Below are 12,737 nucleotides of genomic sequence, written 5' to 3' on the forward strand. Positions count from 1 at the left end.
TACAGTCCATGGGGTCACAACGAGTCAGATACGACTTAGCGACTAAACAATAAGGATTCAGGTCTGATTCCCTGGCATCTACTGTGCGGGGTTTTTAACTGTTTGGTAAAAGAGGATTTCTGCCTGGATAGGTGATGGCTAGGCAGGTTCCCTTTGCTTTCACCTGGATAAAGCTCTGAAGAGCGGTGATGCCTTATGGATGCAGCATTGCCTGGTTTGTGATGGAGAAACAGCCTCCTGCTGTCTCTTAACAGCTTGGTCCTATAGATCTTTACTTTGTGTCAGAAGAAAATTAAGAAATTGAGAGGCAAAGAAAATCGAAATCAGGTCACTTGTTACAATTATATAAAGCTTATGGTTGGCACCACAGACTTGGAACTTGGAAACTGCAAGGAGGGTGACTTTAACAAAAATGGAAAGTTCCAGAAATATTAAGCAATAGAGAGAAATGGTTAACTGGCATAATTAATTGGAATAATTTGCAGCCATTTAAAAAAATCATTATGGACATTATGGATTGTCATGGAAAAGGCTCAAAATGTTAAAGGGGAAAAAAGCAATACATGAAGTTGTTATATATTGTGTAAAATGGATATGCAAATGGACATAGACTAAAATAAATCCTGAGAAAAAACTGAGCACCTAACCCAGGTTAGATTCCTTGACTAAGGCTTCTTCCCACACTTTTCCTAAACTTTGTGTGCTTATATGTATTTGTGCATATGTCTGTGTAATTATATCTATTTTATATATAAATATGTACACATACAAATATATTTTTAGTGAAAAAATTCTTAAAGCATTTGAAAAAGATTGGAGGTATTTGTGAGCAGAGCAGCTGCAAAAGGGGAAAAAAGAAAAATGTTTGTATGCTTTTTAAAAAAGCACTTAGACTTTGCATCAAGGACTAAACTTAAATCCATCAATAGATGAGTGAATTTTACACTTTCTACTGCAGCTGATGTGTTACTGAAGTAATTAGGGCCTTTCTTTTTTCCCATAGAGATTCTAGAGATAAATCACAGTTTTGTTTTTCCTTGGTTTAAATGGCATTCTTCTTTGATCATTGCTTCACAGAGGGAAAAGATATTTCCTTGTGCAAAGTAGTGGTTAACTTCTCACAACCTCAGACAACAAAGGGCCCCTCTGTGAGGACGCAGAAATTCCTCCTGGAATACAGGGAAGGCCCCCAGCTGAACCGTATCCAAGGAAGATGCCGCAAAGCTTGCAAAGCTTGTTGGGAGAAAGGAGCCCAGCTGGAGGTCTTTTCTTTCTATTTAGATATTGGCCCTGCTTAGAGGTGGGGGTGGGGGCAAACCCATAAAAGAAAACCCCAAAACAAGCCTGAATGCATTTACAAATTACAAGGAAAAGTTAATTCTGGCAACCAGTGTTGGTGCCAACTGAGGCTTATCATATTTAGAATTTAACTCCACTTGGGAAGAAAGTTGGGTTTTCTTCTCATGGAAGTTAGAGAAGTACACTGAGATGGGCTGTATGGCATAAATGCTGAGTAAAAGCCAGTCTGTGGGTAGGTTACATGCTGGTTCAGTTGGCCTCGGCCACCTCTACTCTCGGGCCACTGTGAGTGCCACATGTGGCCACTGGTTGTTGTTATGACGTGGGATCCCATCAAGTCAGGCCTTGAGCGTGGCGCCCACAGCGCCCCCTACCTGACTGCTGTGAGTTTACGTGTCACCGTGCTTCCTTTTCCACCACCTGCCAGCCTCTTCCCTCTCCAGCCACCGTCTCATCAGCTTGAGCTTCTCGACCCTGGGAGGGTTTACAGAACAATGGGCAGGCCAGGCTGGCATGTCCTGGGCTCCGGGTGACTGCCAGTGCCCTTCCCTCTTCTTTCTTCCCTTCGCCCTTCTTGAACTTAAATTCCTCTTCCTGATATAGTTAATAAAGTTCCTGGTCAATGAGAGAGCTTTTTGAAAAAGCCAGAAATCAGGGCGATGATGAGAAGAAATGAGAGACGAGGAGACCCTCTTCTCTACTGAGAGCCCCTCATCCCATGTAGATTAAGAACAGTGAGAAGAATGGCAGCTACCATTTCTGAGCTTCTTCTGCACCTGCTTATCCTGATTCTTACATTATCTGTATACCTCACATCTGAATAAACAAAGGCCCAGAGAGGTTTAGAAGTTTGCTCAAGGCCACACAGCTAATTAGCGAGGCAAAATTTCCAACTCAGAAGTTCTTGAGTTCCCCAGAACTATCCCCTCTTTTTGCTACACGAAAGTGCTTTCCCAAAGACTCAAAAACTATTAGTCACCATCAGTATTTGCCCTCAACATCTGTGGCCAAACAGTATCAGGACATGTAATAAAGACTCCTTTCTAGTTCCAGCAGTGGCTCCAATTGAAAAAGAGTAAAAGTTCTACTCCATGTACAGATAACTAGTTAAATATCAAATTCACCAAGGCTCTACTTACTAACAGACCCATGGAATGTGGTCCCTTCAGGGGTTCCATGTACTTGAAAACACTGTAAAAATCACCATTTAGGAACCTGTAGACCAGCACCATCAAGTAGAACTTTCCGTAGTGAGAAAAATGTTCTATGAACACACTGTCTGATATGACAGCCACTAGCCACATGTGGCTTTCAAGCTGTTGAAATGTGGCTGGCTGGTGTAACCCAGGAATTGAACTTTTCATGTATTTATTTTTTAGTAATTTAAATAGCCACATATGGCTAGTAGTTACCACATTGGACTGTGTGGCTCTAGAATATTCTGGCAGGTTGATTGCTGGTCCCCACATTTTCATGATGCTTTGCCAATAGGCTTTATTATAGGACTGGATCGTAATTACTTGTTTTTGTTTTACCCACCTCACTAGGCTGTAAGCAATTAATTTTGCTAGATCATCTGTTATTAGCACATGACCTGGCCCACAGTTGTCACCAAATCACGTCCAAACTCTTTGTGACCCCATCGACTACACCACTCCAGGCTTCCCAGTCCTTCACTATCTCCCAGAGTTTACTCAAACTCATGTCCATTGAATCAGTGATGTGATCCAACTATCTCATCTTCTACCACCCTCTTCTCTCCACAGTAGTAGGCATTAAATAATTAATGTAGGCTAAATAAATGAATGGGAATCAGCTTTATTTGAAAGCATCATTGTTATTGCTTGCTATCATCTAGTTTACACTTTCTCCTGACTTTGCTCTTAGGACTAGATTGGTTCCCAAACTTCCAGACGAAGCCCAGACTGCCCACTTATGAGTACATCTTTCATTCCTCAAAGAGAATCACTTCTTTAGCTGATTATTTTGGTTATTTGCCTCAGTAATGTTTCTATTACCATTTCTTGATTTTTTTTTTTTTTTTTCGGTTTTAGACATTATCTTCCACTGCGGAAGAAGATGGTTCAACTTCCACCCCCTGCCCCACCACACATAAGGAATGTCCCCCCTCCCTATTGAACTCCACCTCCAGTTTTAGTTAGATAAATAACTAGTATTTATTATAACTACATAACTGCTGTTCATAGCTAAGCCAAGTAGAGAATTAGAACTACATTTTCTTTCCTGCACAGTTTTTTTTCTGAAGGTAACAAATGATTTGTTTTTTTCATTTGTTCAGTATTCTGCATCCTTACCACTAATTTGACACCAAATTCTTTCCCTAGCATGTGTATTTTTCTCTGTAGGATACTTCAGTGATTCTGTCAATTTCTTCTCTTAAAAGAAAACTGCCCAGAGCCTTCTTACCTTCTGCAGTGGGAATGAGCTTCCAGTGCTGGGATTCTGGAATCTCCATGGCGGTTGTCCTAGGCGTTCCTTTTGTCTCTCTCCTGTGTTTAATGTCCTATTTCTTATATTCCTTGCCTTCCCCTCTTGGTTTACTTCCTCATTTGTTTATTACATCTTCTAATAGACTCCTTTCCAGGAACGGATGGTAAAATTTTTGAGACTTTTCTTATCTGAAAATGTCTTTATTGTACCTTCTCATTTCCTTGGTAATTTGGGCAAATTTAGAATAGTGTGTAGGAGATCAAACCAGTCCATCCTAAAGGAAATCAACCTTAAATATTCATTGAAAGGACTGATGCTGAAGCTGAAGCTCCAATACTTTGGCCACCTGATGTGAAGAGCCGAGACACTGGAAAAGACCCTGATGCTAGGAAAGATCGAGGGCAGGGGGAGAAGGGGGTGACAGGATAAGATGGTTGGATGGCATCACCGACTCAATGGACATGAGTTTGAGAAAACTCTGGGAGATAGTGAAGAACAAGGAAGCCCAGCATGCTTTAGTCCATGGGGTCGTAAAGAGTCAGACATGACTAAGCACAGCACAGCACTGTGTATGTATTTAAGAAGTCTAAAGCCATTCTGATCCCCAGCTCTTTGTATATGGTCAGTTTTTCCTTTGTAGAAGCCTGTAGGAGCTTTACTTTTACCTCACTTCTGAAATATCACAATGATGTTTCTTGGAGTTGGGTTTAGTTTTATTCATCACTTTGGTCACTTGATGAGTGCTTTTATCTAAAATCTCATTCCTTCAGTTATGTAAATGTTTCTCAATAGCTTTCCTGTTGTGCTGTTTAAATCTCACTACAACCATATTTTATAGATGAAACACTGATATTTGGGTAAATGATTAATTGGGCATTAATTGATTGTTAATTCAGTATCACAGGCCTGGTAAATTTCAAAGCCCTTGTCTGCCTGGAGTCACTGGTCCAAGCCAGGAATCCTTTCCCCCACATCACTACCTACGTCTCTCTCCGGAAATGCTCTCTGTTGTTACTTTCAAGATGCATCTTGGCTATGAAAAGGAGGTAACTGGCAGGCCTGTTTTCAACTGTTTTTTGTTTCTTTTAGCTGCAGGAAGAGAAGTTAAATGTCTAGAGAAACCTAATGGACAATTTCCACAACAGGTAAGCTCTTCTCTTTGTTATGTTTTGGGAAGAAGGTCTATTCTTTCCACTTTCCATTAAATTTTCTATTATTTGGTCTCCCTCTGCAGTTTTTATTACCTGAAACATTAAATCTGGTAGACAAGGCAATCTTTCAGATTCATTCAGGTTTGAGTAAAATGCTGTTATTTTCTTTTTCCATTTGTTGTTTGGGAACAAAGAACAAAGTTTGTTTGTTCTAAAACAAGTAACATACAACATGACCCATCTAAGTCTTCACATTGAACAATGTACAGTGTGAGGCTAAAACAAGAAGGCTGAGTATTACCTTGTTTGAGCTCAGTTAACTCCACTCCAATATTTCACCACCCTGTGCATGCCCCCAAAGCACAGCAAGTATTAATGTGGGGCTTATAATTAATTTTAGACAGTAGATAATTTACACCTATGGAATCCACAAATAATGAGGAGCAGTTGCACACATAAAGCGCGTGGAACACCCGGTGCATGGGACACTCTATGGAAGTTTGCTATTTTTAGTGTCATCTTTGTTACTCTATGTTATTAAATCCTGAGGCTATTGGACGCCTTTGAAAAGTTTTTAGTTCAGTTCAGTTCAGTCACTCAGTCGTGTCCAACTCTTTGCGAGCCCATGAATTGCAGCACGCCAGGCCTCCCTGTCCATCACCAACTTCCGTGATGGAGACTCATGTCCATTGAGTCGGTGATGCCATCCAACCATCTCATCCTCTGTCATCCCCTTCTCCTCCCACCTTCAATTTTTCCCAGCATCAGGGCCTTTTCTAGTGAGTCAGTTCTTTGCATCAAGTGGCCAAAGTATTGGAGTTTCAGCTTCAGCATCTGTCCTTCCAATGAATATTCAGGACTGATTTCCTTTACGATGAAAAGTTTTAAGCAAGGGGACTGATAAGATTCAGGTTTGTGGCCTAGAAAGATCCCATGACTTCCGTGTGGCCAATGTCTTAGAAGACATGGGGATGCAGTGGCAAGAGGCTTTGCAATAACTCAGGTAAGAGAGAAGTGATAATGTCTTAGGACAGGGCAGGGGCAGAGCACACGGAGAGAAAAGAGTGGGCCTCAGAGAGTGTGTCAGAGGTCGCCTTCCCCTGGAATGTGGTCTAGACCCCTACCAACCCCTTTATCTGCTCGCTTTCAGCCATAAGTCTTTTCCCAAGATTACTTGGGCACTTGTTGCCTTATAGAACACAATGCATGACACACTTTATTTTATTTTAAGATTTATTCTTTCTTTCTTTCTTTGGCTGCATCGGGTCTTAGTTGTGGCACTCGAAATCTTCATTGTGTCATGCAGGCTATTGCGTTGTGCTGCACAGTATCAGTAGTTACAGCACACGGGCTCCAGAGTGCATGGACTTCCGTTGCAGCACATGGGCTCTCGAGTTGCAGCGAGCAGGCTTAGTCGCTCTGTAGCATGTGGGCTCTTAGTTCCCAACCAAGGAGCAAACCTGCATCCCCTGCATTGCCAGGCAGATACGTAACCACTGTACCACCAGGAAAGTCCCCATACTTAAAATTCATACTCTTGGCACTCCCTCAGTCATGTATTTATGCATCTGTCTTCATTGCTAGACTGTGAATTCTTTTCAGCTCCCTGGAACTGAATTTGGTACTTGCACAAAATTGGTGCTCAGGAAATATTTGATGTGTGAATAAGTGGTGAACCCTTTAACATACAGCAGAGATCTCTGCCTCTTGTGTCCTGGTCACTAGCAGAGTGTTTTATCCTCAGATTCTCAAGGATATTCAAGGCCTTGAAACCATGCTTATTCTTCTCAAGTGCAAACTTCAAAGAAATAATGGACGTGAGTTTGAGCAAACTCTGGGAGATAGTGAAGGACAGGGAAGCCTGGTGTGCTGCAGTCCATGGGGTCACAAAGAGTGACTGAAGAACAACAAAAGGAACATCAGTGTCCAAATTCTGCACATGCAGTGTCATCTACAAACATGGGAGAGTCTGTTTTTTCTTGTCCTCTGACCAGTCCACACTTCCCACCTTGAGTGGGAAGCCTGTATTATAAAATACAGTGGTTGTGTAGTAGGATGTTCTTTAAGAGTCGCTGAAGTTTGGCCGTCTAGAATACTGGAGATTAACCAGAACTAGTCCATTCCAAGCATCCAGCCTTGAGCTGTGCTTGCTTTTAAAGTCATCATTATTTGTAGCTTTATAAGACTGTAGCATTTATAAACTGTAGAAGTTTATAAACTGCTGTCCACATCGCCTCCTCTTCAACTTCTTCATTTCCAGAACTTCATTTTTTCTAAATGCTTCAGTTATCTTCCAGACTTCCCCCACCTTCCAGATAAGGCTACTTACCAATGTTAGCGACACACCCTGTGTTGGAGACACGCCTGACTCTCGTGGGATTCCAGGGAGGATTGGGTCAGAACATCACCCATTTCTGTTCTCCGTGTCTAAAAGTCACTGCTGCTGCTGCTAAGTCGCTTCCGTCGTGTCCAACTCTGTGCGACCCCATAGACGGCAGCCCAACAGGCTCCTCTGTCCCTGGGATTCTCCAGGCAAGAATACTGGAGTGGGTTGCCGTTTCCTTCTCCAATGCATGAAAGTGAAAAGTGAAAGTGAAGTCGCTCAGTCGTGTCCGACTCTTAGCGACCCCATGGACTGCAGCCTACCAGGCTCTCCGTCCATGGGATTCTCCAGGCAAGAATACTGGAGTGGGTTGCCATTACCTTCTCCTAGGCCAGGGTTAAAAAATTTTCTCATAGACGATGGCCATGAAGGTGAGAGCAGCCCACATCTATTAAGAACCTGCTACTTGCTAGTCATACTCTGCCAGGTCCATCACATGTATAAGTCGTGTGGTTCTCAGAGGAACCCTTCACGATTCCGTGTCACTGTTTCCCTATCTAGTGGCTGGCAAAGCTTAGACTCTGAGAGGTTAAGCTACTCAAGATCATCCAGCTTATGTCAGGCCAATCCAGACTTTTGACTCCAGAGCCCACTCCCTTAATTATGATAGACAGACTGTCCTCTATCTACTGGGTCTTAAAATTCTTCGTCCTCTTCTTCTAGAACCAGATATGATTTTTACACACATTCTTTGACCAGTCCTTCTGTTGAGGTGGCTATAAAAATGAAATCAATTATGAACTAATAATGCAAGGGTATCTCTGATGAGTTTAAGCAGATATCCTACTAAAGACTGGTGATGCTGAGCTTCCTATATAACTTAAGTCAAAGTCAAGAGGATCAGCCCAACAAGCTGAGTTGAAATGAGTCATGTCAGATGATACTGTGATTATGGGTGGTCAAGAGTGTGATGGGAGGGGGGCCACCGAATCCCACATGAAAAAGACATAGAACTGCACATGTTAAGTGAAAACACATCATCTTCACTTCAAATTTTAAAAGTCTTCTCAAATTGTATTATCTGAAGAGTCTCCAAAGTGTACTTGTTCATAGTCTTAGAAACTAAAAGCCACCCAGAAGGTGATGGCCTGTCCCCATCTTCAGTTGAGCCTGAGTGTTTGTGCTGTGGACATTATCCCTGAACACATGTGGTTTGGTTTGGTTACCAGTGACATGGTCTACTAGTTCATCAGTGAACAAGTTTCTACCCAAGTAGCAGAATTCATGGTAAACACCTAATCCCATATCATTGATGATAGTCTGTCATGTTAAGTGAGATTGTGTATGTGATCCCTGGGTCAGGAAGATCCTCTGAGGTAGGAAATGACCTCCCACTCCAGCACTCTTGCCTGGGAAATTCCTTGGACAGAGGAACCTGATGGGCTACAATACAGTCTATGACACGACTGAGCAACTGAGCATGCACGCACGTATATGTGATTAGCTGAGCTCTCTGTAATGTCTCTTTCACTTCAGAGCTGTCTGTGGTCATTTGCAAGACTTCCTCAAAACATATTTCAAAAGCAACTGATAAATGCATGGTGATATCTGGACTCCCAGCTCTAAGAGTTATAGATACTGTCTTCAACTGTTGAATTAGAGACTCCCTGAAGGATTTGGAAGGAAAGTTATGACCAACCTAGGTAGCATATTCAAAAGCAGAGACATTGCTTTGCCAACAAAAGTCCGTCTAGTCAAGGCTATGGTTTTTCCAGTGGTCATGTATGGATGTGAAAGTTGGACTGTGAAGAAAGCTGAGTGCCAAAGAATTGATGCTTTTGAACTGTGGTGTTAGAGAAGACTCTTGACAGTCCCTTGGACTGTAAGGAGATCCAACCAATCCATTCTAAAGGAGATCAGTCCTGGGTGTTCATTGGAAGGACTGATGCTAAAGCTGAAACTCCAATACTTTGGCCACCTCATGCGAAAAGTTGACTCGTTGGAAAAGACTCTGATGCTGGGAGGGATTGGGGGCAGGAGGAGAAGGGGATGACAGAGGATGAGATGGCTGGATGGCATCACCAACTCAATGATCATGAGTTTGAGTGAACTCCGGGAGTTGGTGATGGACAGGGAGGCCTGGTGTGCTGCGATTCATGGGGTCGCAAAGAGTCGGACACGACTGAGCAACTGAACTGAACTGAACTGAAGGATTTGGGGGTGTATTAAAAATAAACTTCCTGCTACTACATTGATAATGGGGAATAGATTAATAGCACCCACATGAATAATAGAGAATGCCCTTCATATTTCAGCAGACATAAGAGACACCTAAACTTATTTATTAACCACAGTCACCCATATGTGTTAATGATATTGAGTATTTTCATGAGATTACTGAAAATAGTGTGAAGGTCCATGTGTTCCCTATACTTTCTCCAGTGGCAGTTTTAGAATATCTATCTACTAGGAAGGTTTCAGAGCTTAGAAGGGAAGACAGGAGACTTGTCTAGAAGTTGTTTTGCACAGTAAACAGACTGATCTGGGGTGGGAAAGGCAAGAGAAATTGACGGAGATGACGGAGGGGCTAAAGTCCCTTCCCCAACCACCACTGACACCCACCATGACTTGTCCTACATCCGAAATTAGCAACAAGTACATTGGATACTACCCATCTGTACAGAGTTCAACACTCTTATTGTATATCACTTAATAACTAGCTAGGAAGCCAGAACTTCCCTGGTGGCTCAGAGGATAAAGCGTCTGCCTGCAATGCAGAAGACCCTGGTTCAATCCCTGGGTTGGGAAGATCCCCTGGAGAAGGAAATGCCAACCCACTCCAGTATTCTTGCCTGGAGAATCCCATGGACAGAGGAGCCTGGCGGGCTACAGTCCACAGGGTCGCAAAGAGTCGGACACGACTGAGCGACTTCACACAAAGGAAGCCTTTAGTCAAGATATTATTTGTATTAAGGAAGGTCCAGTCAAGAATGAGAACTCTTCCTTTCAAACAGAAGGATGTTATAGTCAGTGGGTTATGTGGGTATTGGAAGATCTGGGAAACCAAATGAGATGCTGAGTTAAACACGGAGATGGTCAAGGCAGGAAGACATTACCATCCTAAGGGGAGCCCAGAACCAGGTGCTGGGTCGGTGGCTGGAGCCTGGTGAGGCACCATAGCGGGTGGGGCTCTTGCACATCTCTTGCTGTGGACGAGAGCTGGCCACTACCGGGATGAGCAGGATGCCGTCCAAAGCAGAGAGAGGAAGGGAACCAGACCCTGCCTTCCCTCATCCTCTCCTTCTTCCACCAGTACCTTCCACTGGTGGGACTCACCCAGATCCAGACAAGGGCTCCTCAGTGTTAGGGTGCCCTGAAAAACTGAGCGGGCAAGGGAGGCAGAGACCGATCGAAGAGCAGACAGGCAGTGGACCGGCCCAATGCTGGCATTGTTTCGACTATTAGTTGGGTTTGTTTCCACTGTTCCTCAGTTAGTAAACATTTAGGTTGTCCAAACTGATCCCTTTATTATTGGACACTTGGTTTATTTTCACTTTCTCCTGTTATAGTACCCATAGAGAAGGATAGAGGAACGTAAGTTAAAAACTGTTAAAAAGCAAATTCTGAAGAACAGAATTTTTAGAAACTTAACAGGATTATAAGCTGCGCCCATTGGCAGTGGAATTGGAAGCAGTGATTACTGGTATTAGTTTCTGACCAACATAAAGTTATGTTTTGGCCAACTTGGTTTGGGCCATGCCATCTGTCACCGAAAGAGGCCAGTGGTAATGGTAACCACCTCACTGTTGCCTGAAATTCCCCAAGACACAGAGTTCTTAGAGTGTTAGGCCTCTCCCTTTAAGTAGAGCTCGCCTAGACCAACCAGTAACATTGGCAAAACAAAGACTCCTGCCTGCGTTTACTTCCTTAAAACCATAAAGCTGTAGTTCTCAGAGTGCGGTCCTTAGACAGCAGTGTTAGCACCACCTGGGAGCTTGTTGGAAATGCAGGCTATCAGGCCCCACACAGACCCAGGAGGACGCCTGATGGCCCTGGTGCCCTCTGCCTCTCAATGTCCCCCAGGATCCCACCCCTGTCACCTGCACACCTTGGTTCAGTAATGAATTGCACCCCTCCTGACCTAAGTAGGAGCCTACCCCCAGGAATTTACAGTCCAGACAATAGGGGAATAGCTTCTCAAACTTTTCCCTAGAACCTTTCTCCCCAGGGTACAGGAAGAAGGACCTGGTCTAGAGGGCTGACCACAAGTTACCAACAGAACTTGTAAATTTCTGCATACCTTTGTTTAATTCTAATAATTGAGGCACAATTTGCCTTTTCAAACACAATATTCTGAATTTCTTTTAAATACAAAGTAATGGGCTTCTTCCCCAGAAACCTTTGAACTGGGCCAGATTTATTTTATAGCTTATCTTTACCCCCTAGAATATGGTCATGTACCCTCATCCAGAAGATGGGGCCCCAAGACCAGCTCACACCGTGGGCAGCACACAGGGTCTGGGGCAAGCACAAGGATGGCCCTAGGGAAGGAACGGTGAAATGGACAGGTCCAGCTGCAGCAGATCTAACCCAGGGCAGGAAGTGAACCCTTCCATATCCTATCCTGCCTCCCCTAGTCCTTCCCCAAAACTTTCATCCAGGCATCAGATCCCATTTGTGTGAAGAGAGGTGTCTGTAGAATTGCAGGAGTCTTTTGACCCATCCATGGTCTGGCCAGGCTACAGAGTAAATCCCGTGCCCAGCCAGAGCTGGAGGAAACTCTGCCATAAGGTGGTACCGTGGCTACCAGAACTTAACACAATAATTATCTGAATGTTTACCAAATCACCTACTCTGTAACTTCGCCACATGGCAGAGCACCTACACTGTTTAAGCCCTAATTCTCCTGTATTTAAGGCCTTTCGCATACTAAGTCCCTCCCTTGAAATTAAATACCCAATATATACTGCCATCTGGTGGCTAATAGATGAAACCACATGTATGAAATACTGTTCAGTCCCTAAGTGGTGTTAGGCACTTTGCAACCCCATGGACCGCAACACTCCAGGCTTTCTTGTCCTTCACTATCTCCCAGAATCTGCTCAAACTCGTGTCCATTGAGTTGGTGATGCCATCCAACCATCTTATCCTCTGTTTTCCCCTTGTCTTCCTGCCCTCAGTCTTTCCCAGCATCAGGGTCTTTTTCCAATGCATTTGCTCTTCGCATCAGGTGGTGAAAGTATTGGAGCTTCAGCATCAGTCCATCCAGTTAGTAGTCAGAGTTGACTTCCTTTTTAATACCCTGTGTAGATTTGTCATAGCTTTTCTTCCAAGGAGCAAGTGTCTTTTACTTTCATGGCTGCAGTCACCGTTCTCAGTGATTTTGGAGTCCAAGAAGATAAAATCTGTAACTATTTCCAATTTTTCCCATCTATTTGCCATGAAGTGATGGGACTGGATGCCCTGATCTTACTTTTTGAATGTTGAGTTTTAAGCCAATTTTTTCGCTCTCC

At 43.4% G+C, this 12,737-nt stretch overlaps 1 protein-coding gene across 7 annotated transcripts in view; it reads left to right on the plus strand.

The window, feature by feature from the left end:
• C6H4orf19 (chromosome 6 C4orf19 homolog) overlaps positions 1-12,737 on the plus strand; it is a 78,564-nt gene that overhangs the window by 50,659 nt on the left and 15,168 nt on the right. For 6 of the 7 annotated variants that reach the window (XM_005207854.5, XM_024993156.2, XM_024993155.2 and 3 more), the window contains 1 exon segment: positions 4,840-4,895. The exons of the other annotated variant lie outside the window; for it this stretch is intronic. Coding sequence is in view for 3 of the 6 variants with exons in the window: in XM_024993156.2 (XP_024848924.1) it covers positions 4,876-4,895 (20 nt within the window). In the remaining 3 variants the exon portion in view is untranslated. 7 annotated transcript variants of the gene reach the window in all.

This window comes from Bos taurus, chromosome 6, assembly GCF_002263795.3.
Source record: "Bos taurus isolate L1 Dominette 01449 registration number 42190680 breed Hereford chromosome 6, ARS-UCD2.0, whole genome shotgun sequence".
NCBI classification, from domain to species: Eukaryota; Metazoa; Chordata; class Mammalia; order Artiodactyla; family Bovidae; genus Bos; species Bos taurus.